Raw genomic sequence first — 21,828 nt, 5'->3', positions numbered from 1 at the left:
TTGCTTTTTGTGTGACCCGAAATGTGTCTTCAAAAAATTTCAGCAGTTCATTACGTTCGATCTCCATCGCCATTTTGTTTTGAACACACAGAATACTGTGTGTAGACGATATAACTCCGCCACTAACTATGTACAGGTGAATGAAAACCGGGAATTCGAAATATTTGAATTTAGTATTTTGCAGAACACTTTCACTTTCGCATTAAAGTTCCACGCAAAGATCGCCGTGGGAGAGTCTTCGATAACAGATATCACACTTTTCCCATTCTTTTACAGTTGCTTTCCTATGGAAAAAAGGTAATATTATGGTAAATTTGGAAGGGAAATGAAAATGAAAGCAAAGCAAATCAGAAAATTTCAAACCAAACAACTCACATAATTTGTAGAAATACAATTTCATTAGTAAAATTGATCCATCTCATGCAAATTAGAAATAATTCAGTTAAGACCCAACATTGATTTATGCATCGTAGCCTACTATGATTAATGCTTTGATCCTTCCTTATGGCTAAAAATAATTTTTTGAGCCCAAAAAATTCTTTTGGAAAAAATCGTTTTCACAATGGCATTTTTAAAGGACCATTTACAAAAAAGATAAAAAAAACCAGTCGAAAAAAACAAAATTGTTAGGCAGTTCTTCGTCTAAATTTGCCAAAAAGATTTCCACCGAAAATCATGTTTTCACCACCTCACTATTATGAAAAAAGTAAAAAGAAAAAAAGTAGGTTGATTAGGGTTGGGTGATTTCATATGGGGTTGAAATTGTAAACATATTTTACCAATACAGAGCACTATCATTAAAATATTTTAGTCTTACATAGCGTTATATTTGGACACTGAGTCTGCGAGTCCTGAGGTGATGGCATCATCCGTATCAGCAGCCATTAAGCTAAAAGAAAAATTAAATTTTATATAAGTCAGTGTAAGTGCGCAGTCGTTTCTTGATGGGAGGGGCTAGGCGCTGGTATTGAATGATGATTTGCCTTCATCCTCCCCTTACCACGCAGTTAGTACTGGCAAGGAAGCAGAAACAGAATGTTGCTGAGAACCAGTCTGACCTTTATTTCTTGAGAACACAGATCTAAAATGGCGATTACAGTTTTAAAGGCTTATCTTAAGCTGTCGATTCTAGACAACTCAGTAAAATGTTGAGTGGGTTATGTAAAATAGACACTTTATATTGAAGGCTTCAATCTAAACATTCCTTTCATAATTGTTCCTCGTACAGACAACCACCGTATCAAAATTTTCAAATTCTCTTCTTTTTAGTTACGTTACCAAAGGATTCCAGAAATTTAAATAAAACGGGGTGTAACCACCAATGATCAACCTACAAAGTTGAAGTTATATCGATAATTTCTGAGCTTGGTTGGGTACCAGTTGAAATCCTTGGTTGTAATGGCATGGCTCTAAAAATTGAATGAATGCAAATTTGGCATGATACTTATTGTTTTTAACTAGGCTAGTTTTTCGTAATAATATTCTTTTTGTTCACAAGGTCCTCTTTCAAATGAACCTAATGTTTTTGAGTCAACAACACAATTGCTGATGGGATCCTTATGAAAACAAAATTCATTTAGGCCTTACCGTATTTCCCCTAATTAAGCCCCATCCTCTAATAATTTTCAATATCAAGTTATGACATCGCATTGGAACAAGTTGAAGGAAAATGGATTAAAATCAACAACTAACTAAATTAGTTTGCATCTAACAAAACTGTACACACGAAGGATGTTTTTGGAACAAAGTGGTCCTCACTAATAAATAAACACCTGAAATGTTCAGATATCTTTTTGCCAGCTGACCAGCTTACCGTACTTTACAGTTTAGGTTCATTAAAACAACAAAATGAGGAATCAATCTGGCTAAAAGTAAATAATATCATCTATCAAAAAAACTTAAAGCTTACACTGGTGCATCATTTCTTGTGTGAGTATTTACAAATGAACTTGTCCTTGTTGAAGTTGATGTTGATGATTGACTAGTTCTAAAATTAAAGAGAAAATAAAAATAACTTTTGGCATAAAGCCTAGTTTGCATTGGACTGTGCTTGTTCTTGAAAAAAAGGGTCTTTTTTGAGAAAAAAGATAAACTAATTTGCCATCATAGTGCTCCCCTAATCAAAAGGTCACTCTTGAATGGAGGTGGGGGGATTGAAATCCTCAATTTTAATAGATGAAAGAAATTGGGGGCAAATCCTAAATATTTGATCAGCTCAACCAACTTTACAGTTTAGGTTCATAAAAACAACAAAGTGAGGAATCAATCTGGCTAAAAGTAAATAATATCATCTATCAAAAAAACTTAAAACTTACACTGGTGCATCATTTCTTGTGTGAGTATTTACAAATGAACTTGTCCTTGTTGAAGTTGATGATTGACTAGTTCTAAAATTAAAGAGAAAATAAAAATAACTTTTGGCATAAAGTCTAATTTGAATTGGATTGTGTTTCATACTTAAAAAAGAATCTTATCTGAAGAATGAAAACATTAACTTGTCATTTAATAAGTTGATACATGTACAGACCTACCTGATATAGGTGAAAATAAAGCAACAAGCAGAGTAGAAATAAAAGAAGCTTATCCAAGAGACAGAGTGAATCTAACTTTATCTAAATCAAATAAAATCTCATAACTCTCACTCTTTATCATTCTGCCCATTCTCCTTCTGTTCATTTCCAGGGTTCTACGAATAAGAAAAATAACATAAAATAATGAATGAAAACAGTTTGACATAAGAAAATTAAACTTCCTAAAGGGAAAAAATGTCAAATTATCCTCTCCCAGTGGATCAAAGATGAAAAGGTTTTAATGGCATAGGTTGAATAACTTGAGAAAAGAAATATTTCAGGAGCTATTGGTTAGAAATTAAATAAGGGATTTTTAACCTTTTTTCAAGTGAGATTTCTCAAGTCAAAGTTATTTTTTCAACAAGCACAAAACCATCACCATTTAATTGTGACTTTATATATTTTTCATTGACTCCAAACTTTTTTCAGGGCAGGGTATACCAGAAGGTCTACGGTACCCTATGGTACCATGTTTTAATGAAACCCCTGTAACTTTTAATATCAAATTAAAAAGCTCTTTATTCAAAAGTTTAAAAAAGTTACCTTAGAGCAGATTTTGGTATGTTCCTGTAACAATAGAAGCTCGACAAAGTCCCCACAGAAGATACATTCCACAGTAGGAGAGCAGTAAGAACGCTGAAATAAAACATTTTTTAAAATCAATTTGATTCCTTTTGTATTAATTTTTGTAAGACAGCTTGCGCAATATAACCTTGATTTTTTTTTACTATTTTCCTTCAATTTACTAGGAGTTTTTCAATTTTCATGAGAAAATTTGACACGAGTTTGGCTTTCCCAAGCCAAAAAAGGCCAAAACTTACAAGTAATCTGCAAAATATTTTCTCCACGAATAATAATCCCCTTAAGGTAGTGTAGAACACGCATACCATATTGGGCTCAAAACTTTAGTAACTTTAAAATAATTTGAAGGGCGCAACGTAAACTTCAGCAGGGGCGGGGGCACTTAGGCAAACGGAGGGTACGGGTATTATGTGTCGCCCTTGATGGTGACTTTTTGGATGTTCAAAATTTGTAAAAATTAAATGACCCTCAACAGGCTAAATTTTTAGAAAAAAGTCCTGATAAGGTTCATGAAATTCATGAAAATTCAAATTTCTTTCTCAAATTCAACCCCTTTTGGTCCCTCTAAGTGTTTGACTGCCAAAAGTCGGGCAGCACATACTCCTGTTTGAAATTTTTGGCGGACACACAAACTAGGCACTCCAGATTCTAGCTCAACTGTATTTGAGATTAATTAGCGTTGAGCATTTGCCAATTCTTAGGAAGAAAAGTGACATTTCTTCTTGCTTATTCCAACTTGTAAACAAAAACCTTTTCAATAGCAGAAAAAGCTCCTAAAAGTCAATATTTGAAACTAAAACTTTTTGAGTACAACTAATAGACAATCACATGATGATTGGTTAAAGAACTTAAAACTTACTGTGACTATTTTTGTCATATCTAGAGATTCTTGAATTGGTACTACATAGATCGTTGCAGTCCCAATGTTGCATGAATCTTTCAAATAAGGCACAGAGTATCCACATGGTCCAGTTGCAATTCTGATTAGCCTCCTTTTACCACTGCCCCCACCTTCTGCTCTATGCAGCATAAAGCGCCCATTGGTGGTTGCAAGTTTTGGATATTCCTCCTCTAACATTAGCACCAAATCTAAATGGCTAGCCTTGTTATTCAGCTGTATACTTTTTTTACCAAGACCAGCATCTGTAAATGTTTGGTTTTCGGCAGAGGAAGGAGTGTGGGTAGCACCCATTTCTGCTAAACAATAAAAGTTTGCAGTCCATGTATCCTTTGGCTTGTAAAACTTCTTCTTGGGTGGTCCCCCCTCGTTTGGTTGAAACTTGGTACTAAGAAAGAAAATTAATGTCAAATTCATCTCATTTGTTACAAAAGTTTGTTTTCTTCTTTTCTTTACTTTAATACTATACTGTGGGATGCTCTAATAATTTACAGGTAATACCAAATACCTTAAAGGAACTAATTTTGTCAGTCGCAAAAAAAAAATTTTAAAGTTGTGTTTCGCAGGACTTAATTTTTGCGATTTTCACAACTTTATAAATTTTAAGTGGTAAAATCAAAATTCACGATTTAGCAAAATTTTGTACTATTTCCAAACAGATACCGTCTTTCCTCTATTTAGTGCCAGACTCTATAAACGCCTTCCTAAGTGCCTCAACTAAAATATGGATTTCAATATAAACACCACCCTTTTGTTATTAGTGTCGCCCTCCAATTAGAAAATAAAGAAATTTAAAGGATAAACTGCAATGGAGAGCTCTACAAACAAGTGAATCAATTGGAAATGCAATCGCTAACTACTTATAATTATAGCCTTAAAACATAGTTAAAACCGCAGAAAAATCCTCTTCGGAACCCAAGCGTGATACAAATTTTTGGAATAAACTCAGGAAAACGAATTTCTAAAATTCAAAATCAGCACTCTATTAAGCGACTATACCAATCACATCATATTACATATTTGTAGGCTATACGAAGTTGGGCAAGCCATCCTGAGTAGGACATTCATAATATACCAATCACATATTACATATTTGTAGGCTATACGGAGTTGGGCTAGCCATCCTAAGTAGGACATTTATAATATACCAATCACATATTACATATTCGTAGGCTATACGGAGTTGGGCTAGCCATCCTGAGTAGGACATTCATAATATACCAATCACATATTACATATTCGCTAGCTTATACGGAGTATTAAAGAACACCTTATAACATTTTTCTAAATTTATACGGAGTGTGGCAAAAGTGTAATATATATATCATCTTATAAGACTTTCAACACCTACAGCTATACGGAGTGTCCGGAGTGTGACAGCGATAAAAAAAATTACCTTACAACATTAATTTTTAATTTCAAAAATAAAATCGATAAGAAACAGATTTTTCTTTGCATATTTATTACGAATTCACAAGTGAAAAGTACATTATTAAAAGCTTCAGCATCTGGATATCCAATGAACCATTTTCCAGGTGAACAGTGGTCACAGCAAAGGCCAGATAATCTAAAAAAATAAAGATGTAATCATATACAGAAAAGGTTTAAAAGCAGCACACGATCCAAGATCTAGCTGGTAACTCCTTGAAAAAATCTTGACAACCCCAGAAATATTATAATACCTGGGGAAACCATACAAATGCAATATCAAGAACAGTCAGTGTTGGTGGTGGGCCAGTTAGTTAAAATTGGGGCTAATCAATGGAATGGATAGAGTCCTTGTGTAAAGACTTTAGTTCTTTTAGTTCATCCCTCTCTCAACGCTTAGGCAAATAATGTAAAAAAGATAATGTGAAAAAATGAATGCTCTTACTTTTCGTGCTTCACCATATGCTGCTTTCGTTTTCAATTTCAAAACATCTACGGGAGAGTATTAGCTTCTAACCGGAGTTAAACAATAGGCTATCCGAAGCCGTACTCCGGTTCCGTTGGGGTATTCGGAGCCCGGCTTCGAATAGAATCCTACTCTGGTTGGAACATTGAGAAAGTTAAAATCTTGCAAATTCTGAAATATGACGGACAATCACCCTACGAAGACTGCAATCTAGCTTTGCGTTATCAGCACCCTGACGGCGCATTCTTTCAATGAAAACTTTAGCTTTAACTTTCAGGTCCTCGAAAAGTAACGTTGATCGAGCAATCCTGAGAAGTTCACCAACAAACGAAGAATAAAAAATGGATTCAGGCATGTTTATGTGGCATTCGAACTATAGAAAAAGGAAAAGCGTCGCGCTTATCAAACAACTTGTAAATAAAAATCCCTTCGTTGATGGAAATATCTAGGTTTAAAAAAGAAGCATGAGATCCAGAATGTTCAATTTTGAGTTCAAGTTCATCTGGATAGATATCTCCATACACAGATTGAAACAAGTTCCCATCATTGATAGCACACAAATCGTCAATGAATCTCTTTGTTGAATGAAAATGGCGAGCTTTAACCTTATCTTCCTCGATGAGCTTGCTCATGTACCGTTGTTCATATTGGTAGAGGAAGAGATTAGCCCAAAACGGTGCTGGATCAATTCCCATGGGAATTCCTATCACCTGACACATAATAATGTCACCTGCCTTGAAAAAAAATTTTTTAATAAGATGCTTCATAGCTGTCTTCAACGAATTTTGAGTAAAGGACACAGGAGATTTGGGTTTTGTCTTTGACTAGTATGCTTTATCATTTTTTGAAATAGCGATGTATTTGCAATTGCCAGCATCAAAAACAAAATCAATGACTTCTGAAAGTTCTTTAATCAGCTTGTCATGAGGAATCTTTGTGTACAATGTACTAAAATCAAAGGTCGAAATTGATTTAGCATTCTTCTTTTTATTGATTCGGTTAAGAGACTCTAAGACCGGCTCACAATTTTGAAGTACCCAAAACTTGTTGTAATGACTCAAAAACTTGGCTTTAGTATGAAAATTTTCAACTTGACGGTAGATCAGTTTAAAAACAAGACTAACTGATTTGGAAATTTCTTTGGTTGAACAATGTTTAGAACCAATGATAAATCGTTTACCTGTTGGATTCTTGTGTTTCTTTGGAGTCCAATAGATACTAGGAAGATCCAAGTCCTTCTCAGAAACAGCAAGACGAAGGCGTTTAGAAAAACCAACATTTTCATTTACAATTTCTGCCTTACCCCGATCAATCCTAACGTATGTTTCATTTCCTGTACCCAATATCCCAATCTCCTTCAAAATCACTTCAATATAAAAACGTTTACAAATAAATGCAACGTTATTAGCAGCTTTATCAATGGGAACAATAACAAAATTTGTGTGAAGTTCATTTAAATAGTCAATGACATCTTTTCTCTAGAGCGCTGAGCTTACTTTTTTGTACTTGGTCTTCTTTTTGAGGGATGAGATCTTAGCATCAACCTGGTTTGATACTTCATCTTTCCACGGAAGAAAATTTTCATTTGTCTCATTAATTTTGGCTGAAGTTTTATTCACAAAACTATCCAAACCACCAGAAATAACATCTCTACATTTATTCCAACTGATATTTCGAGGTTCGCGATAATTTGGTTCTTTAGATATCAATATGTATTGGATGCCAAAAATGCATAAAAATCCTATTGGTTTCACATTTATTGTAGCTTCTAAAACTTGTAGCACCAAACCGTTGACCGCAGTTGTTTCAAATGTTTTTAAAGTTCTTTACAAACATGTTGAAAGTTTTCACAGAAAATAAAGATTCTTTTCTGGGTTTAGCAAATTTTGGGTGGTTCAAAATTCTTCACCGGTTATTGAACATCTAAATCGGATAAATGCTAAGAAAAAAGCACAAAGAATTTCTACCTTCAATTTTGGTACACTTTATACCACTCTTCCTCGTGAATTACCTGTAAAAATTTTGACAGATATCATTAATTTCGTTTTTGATGGGGCCTGTCGCAATAAACTTGGATTTTCTGCAAATTCAGTCTATTGGACAGCAAAAGGGAAAGATAACAGATTTTTTACCAACATTTCCTTATCAGAGTGTGTTGAATTTTTAATCAAGAATTGCTATTTCAAAGTTGGTAATCATATACTCAAAACATCGGTATCCCGATGGGAATAGATCCAGCTCCATTTTGGGCTAACCTTTTTCTTTATTATTACGAATCTAAATATGTACAAAATTTGATATCTACTAGTTCTCCTAGAGCATACAATTTTCATTCACTTGGTAGATTTATTGATGACCTTTGCGCTATAAATGATAGAGATGATTTTTTCTCATGTTATAATGATATATATCCAGAAGAGTTACAGTTGAAAGTTGAACATCATGGATTTAGATATAAGCATTGAAAATAACATCTTTCGCTACAAATTGTTTGACAAGAGAGACGCCTTTCCCTTTTTCATTGTGAGAATTCCACATAAAGATAGTAATTTACCATCAATCATCTTTTACAGTTCTATATATTCTGAGGTCCTACGCATTGCTAGATGCACTCTTCTTTTTGAAGATGTTCTGCCCAGAATTTCAGAACTTTTCAAGCGCATGCTCAATCAGGGAGCTGAAAGATCTTTCTTGCGAAAACAAATAGTAAAGTATTTTGATAGATTTCCAGAGACTTTTTTGATATTATGTATTGTATGTTGGTTTTCTCAGTCATTTTCTTTTTCGTTCTTTCCCGTACAGACGGCTGCACGGACTTTAGGTGTCGAACCGGGTTCTGGGCCTACTTTTTAAAAAATTTGTATTTTGTCGTTTGTCTTGTTCTTGTTCTTGTCTGTTGTTTACCCTTTTTTGTTTCTTTGGATTTGTGTGGGAGTTTTTGTTTATTTTTCTATGTTTGTTAGTTTGTTTGGACTGCGGGTCGGTTCAGGGTTATGGAATCTGGGGGAGGCTGAGTGTTGGACGTCCATTAAACATGTTTAAAGCTGCTGCGCCTGTCGCAAGTCAGGGACTCCAGATTGCATTGGTTGGGTTTTTGAGTGGGTTTTGGTGTTTGTGTTTTCCTGCTTGGCTTTTTAAACTTTATGTCTATTGGTTTGTTGGTTCTTTTTCGTATAAAATTCTCATTTCTTGACAGGATGTTTGATTGGTTTGATTTATATATTTAGAAAAATTCAAAAAAATGGAAAAAAACGTATAAGTATAAAAATATTAGTGCCTTTTTATGTCTCATCTTTATTTTATTTAGTATTTTCAACACTTTCTCTCCTTGAGGTCAGATCTCTGATCTTCACCATGTATATATATAGTGAAGATATGTAATATCTGTCATTTTAGAAAAAGAAAAGTATTGATATATAAATAACTCAAACTGATAAAAACGAAAAAAGTTAAGAATATTTTTGTTAATTGTGTGTATTTACGATTTTTGGTATTTTTTATTTTTTAATCATTCCGAAACAGAGGGTAATTTAGCAAAAAGTTAAAGGGAATTTAAAAGAAAAACCTAATCCAAATGAAGATAGAAGAAAAGTAATAGTGGAGAAACAATGAATTGCAAAAAACTTTTTTGATAAACACACTTCCGTAAGTTCATCAAAATACATACAAAATGGGGACAAATACAAAAGCAAACACATCAAATAAATTAAAAAAAAAAAAAAAAAGATACATAAACAAAACAAAACCCGAAGTCCCAGACTTGTGACTGGCATAGTGACTTTCCACGTGTTTAAGGGCCCACACTCAGTCGCCTTCCGCTCTTGACGCAGACGGATGGAGACGGATCTTGGCCTCCAGGAATTATGGCAACGTTGGATCTGACCTCAGAACTTCTCTGGCAAACATGCTTAAAATTCTTTGTCGCACAAAACTGGACCCAGCAACGGACCAAAGAAACATTGAAGAGGCCCCCCCAGCGGACCCAAAATTCACGCCATCACGCCAATTTTTTTTCGATTTCACGCCATCACGACTGAAAAATTTGATTTTCACGATCACGCCAATTTTTTTCGATTTCCCGCCATTACGCCTAGAAATTTAGTTTTCACGCTCATATTTTGTTATATAAACTTAATTTTTGCCCACATATGTGTGTTTGGGCATTCTCATATGCGTAAGTCAAGATTATATCATTTTTCCTATTGAAAACACCCGAAAAATCTGGAAGAAATTTGATCTCTGTTTTTCTATTTTTAGTAATACACAGGGGTCAAATTCCAGTTTTCGTTGGAATTCGGTGTTTTCGATAGGAAAAATGACGTAATCTTGACTTGTGCATATCAAAAATTGTTGGACAACTGGTCACATCAAAGGGCACTGGTTTGAGGGCTGAGGTATATTTGAGTAAATTGACAAAGCTCACCGTGGTTGGGTAACGGAAATTTTTTTTGAATTTTGAAGGGTTCAAAGTGCTACTTTAGGACCCATTTCAATTCAATTTGAAAAATAATTCATGTAAAAATAATGGAAATCTTTTAAAAGTACAAGCAACATGAGGGGCCATGCCCCCTGGTCCCCCGTTGACGGAACCCATAGGTATTAATTGTGAATTAGCGTGAAAAGTTTTCAGAAGGGGAACGAGGAGGCGCAACCATGGTGCGCCGACGGGAGAAATTTTCAATTTAGTATGGCTAAAATCGCCCTCATTTACTCCCTTTTTCCCAAAATATGGTTTAAACATCATAGGATTCCTTTGATTAATCTGTTTAAAATTACACATAATAAACCTGTTGCTTCTTTTTGTTTAAGGCTTTGCTACAAATGTATATTTTCCTGAAATAAAGAACCTGATGTCTTTGCTGCATCTATAAGAATAAGCATTTAAGAAAGAGAGGAAAATGTTAGTTACGGAGGAAGCGCAACCATGGTTTGCGCTGACGGGGAAAATTTTCAATTTTCGACCCTCTGATAGCGTTCGACTTTATTATTTTAAAGACTAGCTAGCAACTGCAAAAAACAATCGGAAGTTACAAGGATAAATGGCAGATGAATAGAACTGTTTGCACCGTTTCTTTTATGTTTTAAAATGAGATCTATAGGAGGCTCCACCAGTTGGGGCCGACCAAGAAAATTTTGAAATTTAAACCCTCTAAATTGGCTAAAATGGACATAGAAATACGATTCAAGTAATAAATATAATTTTCACGATCACGCTGGACTGCAAATTTCACGCCATCACGCCTAAAAAAACTCGATTTCACGATCACGCCGGCACTTCATTTTCACGCCATCACGCCGTTTTTTTCAAAATTTCACGCCATCACGCCACGAAAAACCCTCCATCACGCCATCACGCCAACCGCTGGGGGGGCCTCATTGAAGCTTTTCTAGCTTGTCGACTGATTCCCCTTGACAAAAATCCAGGGGTTCGCCCAATCGGAATCGGAGAGGTGATCAGGCGCATTTCTGGAAAAGTTTTGATATCTACCATTAAAGGGGACATTATGAAAGCAGCAGGCTCACTGCAAGTGTGTGCCGGCCAACAGGCAGGTAGTGAAGCTGCTGTACATGCTATGAATGAAATTTTTAGTGAAGAAGACAACGACGCCATCCTTCTTGTAGACGCCTCTAACGCTTTTAACACCCTGAAACGAGATGCTTTTCTGCACAACATTAAATTTCTCTGCCCATCAATCTCAACATACATACTAAACTGTTACAGTAAAAATTCTAGACTCTTTGTCACTGGAGGCTGCGAACTGTCATCAAGTGAAGGAACCACCCAAGGCGATCCAATGGCTATGCCTGCATATGCCCTAGGGTTGATACCTTTGCTAGATTTATTGAAAGAGGACCCACTATCGAGGAACGTCAAAGAAGCTGCATTTGCAGATGATCTTGCTGGTGGTGGTAAGCTTGCTAACCTATTGAAATGGTGGTCAGAAATAAACAGACTCGGACCCTACCTTGGTTATCACCCTAAGGCTAGCAAATCTTGGCTGATTGTAAAAGAGAACAAGTACCTTGAAGCATTAGAACTTTTTGAGGGAACCAACATCAATATAACAACAAATGGTCGGAAATACCTTGGTGGCACTTCAGGAACTGAACATTTCAAATCTGATTACCTTAAGTCTAAAGTATCAGATTGGGTCAAGGAGATTATCGATCTATCAGATATTGCCAAGTCACAGCCTCAGTGTGCATACAGTGCTTTTGTAGGTGGGTTCATTCACAAATTCACCTATCATATTCGAGTCTTGGATGACATCTCCGATCTACTGAAGCCCCTAGACGACGCAATAGACCAGCATCTTATACCAGCCTTGACAGAGGGACATCACTGCAACCAGATGGAAAGGAAGCTCCTCAGTCTACCGGTGAAGTTGGGGGGTTTGGGTATACCCATCCTATCTGAGATCTCCGATATCGAGCATAGCAACTCAAGAAGAGTCAGCCACCAGCTCAAAACTGACATAGTCAACCAACAAAAGGAGCTCAACTGCAACCCACTAAACGCAACCACCAAATACAAAGTAACACGCAAGAAAGAAGCAAGACAGAAAACACTGTTACAGGACATCAGATCCCAGATGAACCACGACGAGCTTAGAGCAAACGATCTAGCCCAAGCCCAAGGAGCGTCAAACTGGCTGACAGCATTACCCCTCAAAAATGAGAACTTTGTATTATCGAAGAGAGAGTTTTTTGACGCAATTATAGTACGTTACAGATGGCAATTGAAACACTTGCCTACTCACTGTGCATGTGGTAAAGTTTACACTGTCGAGCATGTCTTATCCTGTGCCAAAGGGGGTTTTGTCTACCAGAGGCATAACGAACTCAGGGACACTATCGCTAAGCTGATCAGTGATGTCAAGAAAGACGTCACAATAGAGCCACAACTCGAGCCACTTACAGGGAAGGACCTGCCAACCGGAACAATCACCGAACCCGGAGCAAGAGCTGATATAAGCGCGATGGGGTTCTGGACTAGAGGCCAGAGAGCATTTTTTGATGTCAGGGTATTCAATGCCTACGCTCAACGGTATTCTAGGAAGAGCCTCAAAAGCGCTTTCGAAGCAAATGAAAGAGAGAAGAAAACCCACTATAACCATCGAATCATAAACGTGGAACAAGGATCCTTCACACCCCTAATCTTCACAACCAACGGGGGAACCGCTAGAGAAGCTTCAAATTTCATCAAATCTTTAGCTATCCTGATTTCCGACAAGAGGGACGAACTGTTTAATCAGACTTTAAACTGGATAAGAACAAAACTTGCTTTTGCTCTGATTAGATCCACAGTCTTATGTTTACGTGGGTCTCGTGTGCTCAAAAAGCAGAAAACTGAAAACTTGGATGATATTATTATCACTGAAGCTACTGCTTATATAAACTAGTTTTTTTCTTTTACTATTTTCTAACCCTTTGTTTTTTCTATGTTTTAATATTTCAACCTGTACTTATACATATAATGTATGTTACGTTTTTAGACCCAGTCAACTGAGGCTCTGGGAAATATATATATATAATAAAATAATAAACATAGTAGAAAAAGGAACTGACCAGCAGCTTCCAAATAAATAACAGACAACAAACAGACACTACAACAAAATACAGTACAAAAGGGCAGAAAGACACACTGTACCAACAATCCCACGTACACTACAGGTGAAACAAACATTTGTAACAAACACAATCTTACATAAAAATAGAAAAAATCACACAAAAACTGAAAAGAATAGAATCGTAAGTTGGCCGAGAACCCGGTTCGGCGTGCCGCGACGGGAGGACTGCACAGGGCAAAGAAAAGTAGGAAATGAATACCTCCGATGCTAATGCTAATTCTTTAGACAGAAAAAAACAAAAAAAACAAAAAAAAACAAAAAAAAACAACAAAAAAACAAAAACAAAAAACAAACAAACAAACACACATACAATACACAAGAAACAATTTCACAATTTGAAAATATGTAAAAATTCTTCGACGGTTTTCCCATACTTCATAAAACAGTCAGGAAACCTGGAAAAACATTTGACAACTTGCTTCTTCAAGAAAGCGTTTGAAGCACCCTGGTTTCGCATTCGAATGAAAAGCTCAGTGACTCTAGGAGTCAGATCTTCAAACATGAGTGCGCTACGTGCTATCCGTAAAATTTCTGAAAAGACGGATCCATAAAAAATGCACGATGGGATGTTACTGTCGGCATGTGGCATCCTTACAATGAAGAAGGGAAAGGCTATGAAAAAATAAAATGTTTTCTCCTGTCAAAACTACAAACAACAAAGAGTGGCCGAATTCTTTTTCCTCTTAGAGAGACGATGTTACAATGAAAGGGTAATTAGTCCTCTCTGGGTCCCTCTGTCTTTATCCTGGCTTGGGACAGGCAGACTGTCATTTAAGACAGTCAGGCGACATTACCCCCAGCGGCCTGTACAAGATGACAACAAACTCCAGGTAGACTGACAGGAGAAGAAAACAAAACATGAATCAACAAAGGTGTAAACACCTTAGACTCCTTTGGAGCCGACTGCGCTAGACACCAGGCAGGGGACATCCTCGCACATCCTGATGTACTAGGCAAATATATATAGTATGAAAAAATAAAATGTTTTCTCCTGTCAAAACTACAAACAACAAAGAGTGGCCGAATTCTTTTTCCTCTTAGAGAGACGATGTTACAATGAAAGGGTAATTGGTCCTCTCTGGGTCCCTCTGTCTTTATCCTGGCTTGGGACAGGCTGACTGTCATTTAAGACAGTCAGGCGACACTATATCTACATATAGCTTTGATAAAAATATGTTTCTAATTACAATCACTCTTTTTTGTAAGCATACGAGACAAACATCGATTTGCATTAGAATTTAAACAAAAAGGCTGAAGAAGAGAAAAAAGAAAAATTGCACTTAACTCGAACTTAACCTACAATATGCTTATAAAAAAGAATATGTTAATATATAAAATATGTTACACAGTTTCGTCTTCCTCATCGTCATCATCTTCCTCATCGGCGACGGCGTTAAGGACAGCAACAGCAGCAGCGGCATTAGAACTAGTGCGACGCATGTCGCGAGCACACTGATTAATACTTTCACGACAGGATCGCCATAAATTTGAAGTAAACTTATCTCCGTAATGGTGTTTTAGCAACCCTGAATAGATATGAATAAATTATGTAACAGGATGAGATTACAATTGTTTTTCGAGAAACCAAAAAAGGGCAGAATTTACAGCATTTGCTTCATGATCAAAATTCCATAAAAATCTTTCCATTTCTAAAGATTTAAAACAGTATAGGTTATATTTTTCAACCCGAAAACTGAAAATTTTATATTTTACAGAAAGAAAACTGAAAGTTACTTTAAAAAGTTTGCATTTTCTTATCAGTTCTTGACTTATAGTGAGTGACTGTGTTCCAAAAACAAAATGTGTGCACAGACTTGTTAAAATTAGAAGCTCAGATAGAGCTCAATGAAAGCTTATCACCTAAGGATTCCAAAAAGTATTACACCATGGGTCTGAAAATCAATATTTCAGGGGCTGTAACACGAATTTGGTCTAGAAATGATGTCATATGCAATTAAAAATCGTCAAAATCAAAAGAATACTGATTAGTTTGGAAAAGGAACTTCTGCTGAACAAAAAATATTATGAAAAAGCTTGAAAAGGTTATTTGATCAAACACATTTTGCTGGAGTCTCAAAGCTTCTGGGCCTGCCCGGGCTCGCCTTTTACAGGCAAATTTGATAAAGTACAACATTCGTTGAAAAGGCCTTTTAGAGTGAAATTCAAGCTTTTTCATGGAAACATTTTTTGTTCAGCAGAAGTTCCTCTTTCAAATGAACCAGTATTTTTTTTTATTTTGACGATTTTTATTTGCTGATAGACGTCATCGATGACGTCAGACCAAATTTGTGTTACAGCTCTTGAAATGTGTCAAGAACTTACCTTTCAAGAGGGCCAGCTTCTCTCCATCAAGAATTCTCACATTGTTCTTTATAGCTCTGCCAGGCTCGATAATCCCATCTTTAAGCTTCTTCGCAAGCAAGGTGACCATCTTGGTAGGTCTCTTAACTTTTTGATAGTCCAAAAAGTTGATACCTTCCAAAGTCTTGAAGGTGAAAACAAAATAGGGATCAATAAAATACCTTGTAGGTGGTCAAGAAAAATGATGAAAACCCTACTGTGAACCATGGTTTTATTTAATCTTAAGCTGGATTAGGGTCAAATAAACAGGGAGTGGGTACACTCCAGTCAAATATCCATAATATGGGCAGTCATAATAAATCAACTTCATTTACTCATCCCTAAATTTCACATGGAAACCAGTTTAGCCTATCTGAATTCTAAAATAAATCAGACACAAAATTCACTCGCATAATCTTCTTCGTTGATCGCTCTTGAGCAGGTGGCGGTGGTGGCGGTGGCGGTGGCGGTGGCGGTGGCGGTGGCGGTGGCGGTGGCGGTGGAGGGGCCGCTTGAGCTTCGCTGAAACCTCTTCTGCAGAAAAATTCTACTGTTAATTCAATATCTGAATAAATCTTGACAATCTTATATGGAAGAAAATGTATATCTCAAAAGAAGAGCTCCTGGAAGCACTAGAACAAAAACTAGATGCGAAGTTAAACGATTTGTAGAATCAATTAAAGAAATCAGAGAATCGGTTTCAACAATCCACGAAGAAAACTCTGTTAGAGATTCCAAGATATCCGATCTGGAAAAAACTACTAACTTACTCAAAGAGGAACTAGAATAATTAAAGGAATCACATGAATTACTGTCAAAATCATTCACTGAACAAATAGATAGATCGATGAGGAACACTCTTGTAATTTGTGGTGTGAAAGAAGAAGAAAACGAAACATGGAAAAAGACAGAGGAAACTGTTGCTGACCTCTAGACACATTCTAAAAGACAAAGATACAATAACCAAAATGCTCCAACGTGTCCATCGTGGAAATGGTAAGGACAAAAAGGCTATTTATGCTAATTTTCATTCTTGGAAAGATGCTCAAATGGTTTTGAACACGTTCACTGACTTGAGAATCAAAAATCGTAACCTCCAAATAAAGATAGACCAGATGTTCTCTGCCAACACAATGGACCGAAGAAACAATGCTCTTATGGAAAGAAAGAACATAATTTCCAACAAGGCACTTAACATTGATAAAGCCCATGTTGTGTACCCAGCGAGACTCATGGTCAAATACATCGGTACCGTAAAATACGTTCTTTACAAAAGTTTCTAGAAAAAGAGAAAGACTACAGACACTTAACTATGATACACACTCTATAAAAAAGACATTTGACATATTTTATTTTACTATATTTTTATTTTTTTCTGATTTTTTCTATTTTATTTTTGATTTTTCGATTGCTTTTTCTCCTATTATTATGAGGTTTCATGAATAACTCAATGCTAATATGTCAAAATCTCGCCATATTTAAGTGCACGTATTTGACCAGACAATCTCGTGCCCAGAACTTTTAGACTCTCTTCCCTTTGCGTGATCCACAACTGTACTTCCCTCTATATCCCATCACTTCTACTCAGTTCCTGATACATATTCTTCAGAAATTCTAATTACCTTCAAAAATACATCTGCCTGTATAATATACATTACTCAGATTATGTCTCGATACTAACCAATAGTTATTCAACATGCATGCTCAAAATGTAATAAAGAAATAAAGAAAATCAAAAAGTCATCTGCGACGTCTGCGGTTACTGGTCACATACAAAATGCAATTTCATCAAAGACGAAACATATTTCAAACTCATGGCAGCTGGCGGCGCGGCTCGACATTTTAAGTGGTCGGGCCACATAATATAGTGTCTAAGAAGGCGCCACCATGGTTGGCGCCGACGGGTTAGAAAATTTTGCGAATTTCACTCCTCTAGATTGGCTAAAACACCCCCTTTTCTTGAAGAAGATATCTTCACAAATCCATAAAATTTGTTCTAAAAGAGAAATTTATTTAAGCAAATTTATTAATGTTGGACTGTGTTTTGTAGAGCCTTAAATGATAATGTATAAAATATATTCATACAATGATTAGTCAAGATGGATGAAATATCTGAAATAAAAAGAAGTTTACAAATCGTTTTCTGTAAATTTGCCGAAAATATTTAGTCGCTCAGGTTGAACTCTAACAAACTCATTGGCAATATCAATCAGGGATAGTGAGTCTAATGTTTCTTTGTGTTCGTCATAGTTCAATTTTTTTTTCTAACTGACTTTTCAAAACATTTGAAAAATTAATTTTTTACTTCAAAAAAAATTCTTTACTCTGAAAAAAAAGTGGTCCTACCGCTGCCGCGGCGCCTGCATGGACAGTGATGAAAACTGGTGCTGCCAACCTTGCATCAACAACAATCAAATATTTAGCGGAATCACAGATGAAGCTTGTCCTCCAAGGTAAGAATATCAATTCTGTAAACTAACTATTTCAAAGAAATAAATACTACTCTTCCTCTTCTAAATGAATAGCGACCTTAAGATGCGGCGGTATTCGTGACGGTGGCGGTTGTATTTGGATACCGCCGTCGTATGACCGCCTCCTCCAAAAACTTTGTTAAGAAGGGTGTCGGAGGATATCACAAAAAACGCGCGAAATAAATAAACATAGATGGTAGACAAAAAAACTCTTTCTTTCTTTCTCTTTCTTTTTGCTTAAAGATGCCTGGTTTCAGAGAAGTGAGAGAAGCCCTGTTAATGGCTCATTACGCAAATGCTATTGAGGATGAAGAGTTCCTGCTTCTTTATGACATCAACCAATCCAAAAACCCAGATTTTCCATACTGGAACTACAATAAATTTGATTTAGATCATTTAAATAAGGATGAATGTATTGCAAATTTCAGATTCAAGAAAAACGATATTTATGATTTGAAAAATTTATTATTGATACCAGATGATGTTCGATGTAATAACGGAACTAAAGTAGATGGAATTGAAGCATTGTGTATATTCTTGAGACGGTTTGCTTATCCCATCAGATATGGTGATATGGTTCCAGCCTTTGCACGTCCAGTCCCTGAACTTTGCATGATATCTTACAACATTTTGAATCATGTGTATTCCAACTTTAACAGACTCTTGGGTGGATTTCAGTACCTGCTGCATTAGAGGAGTACGCTCGTGTTGTACACGATAAAGGTGCAGCACTTGACTTTGGCTGGGGCTTCATTGACGGAACAGTGAGGCCTGTGTCTCGCCCAGGAAGAGACCAGAGAATCCTTTATAATGGACACAAACGAGTCCATGCATTGAAATTTCAGAGTGTTGTTATACCCAATGGGCTGATTGCAAATCTTTTTGGACCAATTGAGGGAGAGACATGACAGTGCAATGCTTGCCGAGTCGGGATTTTTAGCCGAATTGCAACAACACTCGCATGCTCCAAATGGAAGGAATCTATGTATATATGGGGACCCAGCTTACCCCTTAAGAGCGCAGCTTCAAGCCCCTTTTAGAGGACCAGGCCTCACAAATCAAGAAAAGGATTTTAACAAAAGCATGATTCAAGTGAGAGTGGCAGTCGAATGGGTATTTGGGGATATCATCAATTATTTCAAGTTCTTGGACTTTCGAAAAAATCTCAAAGTTCGATTGAGTGCAGTTGGTAAAATGTACTACACGTGTGCCTTAATCCAAAACTGTAGAACCTGTTTGTATGGTAATCTAGTTGGCAACTTTTTTGATTGTGAACCTCCAAATATTCAAAATTATTTGATATAGTTTGTTTATAAAGTTTTGAGAATAACAGACAAAGAAAATATACTCAAATGTGAACTGTATACATTACATCTTCTGGTGTTTATTTTTTGATTCAAATGTCCCATTTAAAAATATAGGAGTAGAAACAAAAAACAGATAAACATTAAAAGTCAAAAAAGTCAAAAGTTTTTTATAAAGATGTCAAAAAATTGAAATTTTTCAGTGTTCTAAACTTTTTGGATTACAAGCCTAAAAATATTCTTATACCTAAAAGATTGTCTTGGTATTTTTGTGAAACTTTCTAAGAAATTATATAGTATGTTCTTAATTGCCAAGCCTAAATATGTTCTTGAAAAGCTCTCAAATTTTTGAAGTCTTATGGTGCTTATGAAAAACACGTAGAGAAAATTTTGAAATGTGTAAAATATCAATGTAAAAAGGTCAACTTTTTTAAAAATCTCAGAAAAAATTAAAGTAAAAAATCCTAATTAATTCTAATTCTAATAATCTATATAAACAACAATATGCATGTGAATAAATATGAATGAAAAATAACATGTCCTTTTGAAAAGGTCTTTTGTAAAATATAATTCAAAATTTTCAACTTTCATAATACAAACAAGGTTAGAAATCTTTAAAAGTTTTTTATTGTGCACCAGAATTGTTCTGGTTTACACGAAATGCCCTATCCATTTCCATTTTGTCTCTTAAGTAGAGCATGTTATCATCAGAGGACCTCCTTCTTTGCCCACCTTTAGAACTAGAATTAGGAGATTCGTCTTCACTTCATCTTCACTTCGTCTTTTCGTTTCAGAATACGTTTCCATTGCTTGTTTCCTTACTTCAACTGCACTTGCACGTTCTTTTTCGATAGCTTTTGCAGAAACTTGACGATTTTTCTCAGTAGAAAGCCCAATATCTGCAAATCGTTGAACGATTTCATCCAAGGCTTTCTCTTTATCTGTCAAGCCCTCTGGGCTGTCACCTGATGCTCTCTCCTCATCGGCCATTTTCTTTTTGTGTTATTTTTCTAAATTTGCATATTTTTCGCGGACAGAACGGTGTGTAACAGTGAACTTGGGATTGTCCAATGAATTCAAGGTTTCGGCGATCATTTTTCAGGACTCTCCACGACCCTAGACAGGAGACCCGTCGTGTGTTTTTTTATAATTTGATGTACACAAGACGGGTTCGAGCTGTGAGTCCAATATTGGACTCACATTTTTTACAGTGGGAAATTCGAATTTAGCGCTGTCCTCACTTACTTGAATAAAAACCAAATTTCGAAAGTTGCGCTTTCTCTAAGAAAGTGTGACCAGTAAAAGAATAACAAAATTTGATTGGCTATGTTTTCAACCGTTATTAGGATCTGAGAGATTCAAACTCTCAACCCATTCCATGCTATACATTTCGCCATCAGTTTATCAAAGAAGAAATCATAGCATGGATTCCCAGGCTACCACGACCCGTACTACCCAACTTATGGTTGAATGGTTCCCATGTCAAAATCTCACGTAACAGCATCTCCTCGTGTTGAGCTGTCCAGTTCATAGGTGGCCTGAGATAAGAAAGTGAAAAATAAATATAAATTTGTTCAGAAAATCTTCAAAATATTATCTCTTGACTTAAATCTGATTCAAAGAGTGAATCTGTGATTGCATTTCAATGTAAAAAAAAAATTCCAAAGTTTGAAATTTCTTTCTTTCATGTTCATAAATAAAACAGAATAAAAGCTGTGAAAAGCTAGAGGGACATTTTGTTTACAAAAACACCTATCAAAGACGAAATTCTTTTGCCTATTTATGATTATTTTAAATGTTTCAACGAGTTTTACTTACTTTCTTTTTGATTTTTCATTATTTTCTTGCAAATTTTCAGCCATGTTGATGTGTTTTCTAGAGAACTTCGTTTATTGAAAATGGCGTTCCAGAGACCACGAAGGAAGCGATCGCTCGGGGAATCCTCATCTACTGGGCATGCGCAGTAACATTTTCTTATTGAACTCCACCGCCGTGATTTCTTAAGTTCGCTAATACAATGATGAGACAGATCACAATGGCAGAAACTTCAATTTCATTCCTAATGACCTATGCAATTTTACACTCTAAGTGACTTGAACAAGATAAAAAATGATGAACTAAATCTTTCTTTTTTACAT

At 35.9% G+C, this 21,828-nt stretch overlaps 1 protein-coding gene and 1 pseudogene across 1 annotated transcript; one reads left to right on the top strand and one right to left on the bottom strand.

The window, feature by feature from the left end:
- Window positions 1-202: 202 nt before the first annotated feature.
- LOC136809214 (uncharacterized) lies at window positions 203-6,299 on the bottom strand. The gene is made up of 10 exons (XM_067065728.1): window positions 6,143-6,299; window positions 5,539-5,617; window positions 4,012-4,438; window positions 3,114-3,206; window positions 2,643-2,686; window positions 2,316-2,387; window positions 1,910-1,987; window positions 1,335-1,409; window positions 818-889; window positions 203-284 (listed from the first exon to the last, which is right to left on the bottom strand). The coding sequence occupies exons 1-10, from the start codon at window positions 6,297-6,299 to the stop codon at window positions 203-205; spliced, it is 1,179 nt and encodes a 392-aa protein (XP_066921829.1).
- A 12,330-nt stretch (window positions 6,300-18,629) lies between these two features.
- On the top strand, window positions 18,630-19,705 carry LOC136809212 (uncharacterized; annotated as a pseudogene).
- The last annotated feature ends 2,123 nt before the right edge of the window (window positions 19,706-21,828 follow it).

This window comes from Clytia hemisphaerica, unplaced genomic scaffold (assembly GCF_902728285.1).
Source record: "Clytia hemisphaerica strain Z4C2 unplaced genomic scaffold, Clytia hemisphaerica genome assembly, whole genome shotgun sequence".
Classification (NCBI taxonomy): domain Eukaryota; kingdom Metazoa; phylum Cnidaria; class Hydrozoa; order Leptothecata; family Clytiidae; genus Clytia; species Clytia hemisphaerica.
The sequence above is the reverse complement of the archived record's forward strand: the minus strand, read 5'-3'. Positions and strand labels throughout refer to the sequence as shown.

Excerpts from the sequence above, each read along its gene's own strand:
- LOC136809214 (XM_067065728.1), bottom strand. The coding sequence starts at position 6,299 with ATGCCTGAATCCATTTTTTATTCTTCGTTTGTTGGTGAACTTCTCAGG. Across the intron at positions 5,618-6,142 it reads AAAGCTAGATTGCAGTCTTC|ATTATCTGGCCTTTGCTGTG; the intron begins GTAGGGTGATTG and ends TTATTTTTTTAG. Across the intron at positions 3,207-4,011 it reads ATATGACAAAAATAGTCACA|CGTTCTTACTGCTCTCCTAC; the intron begins GTAAGTTTTAAG and ends GTTTTATTTCAG.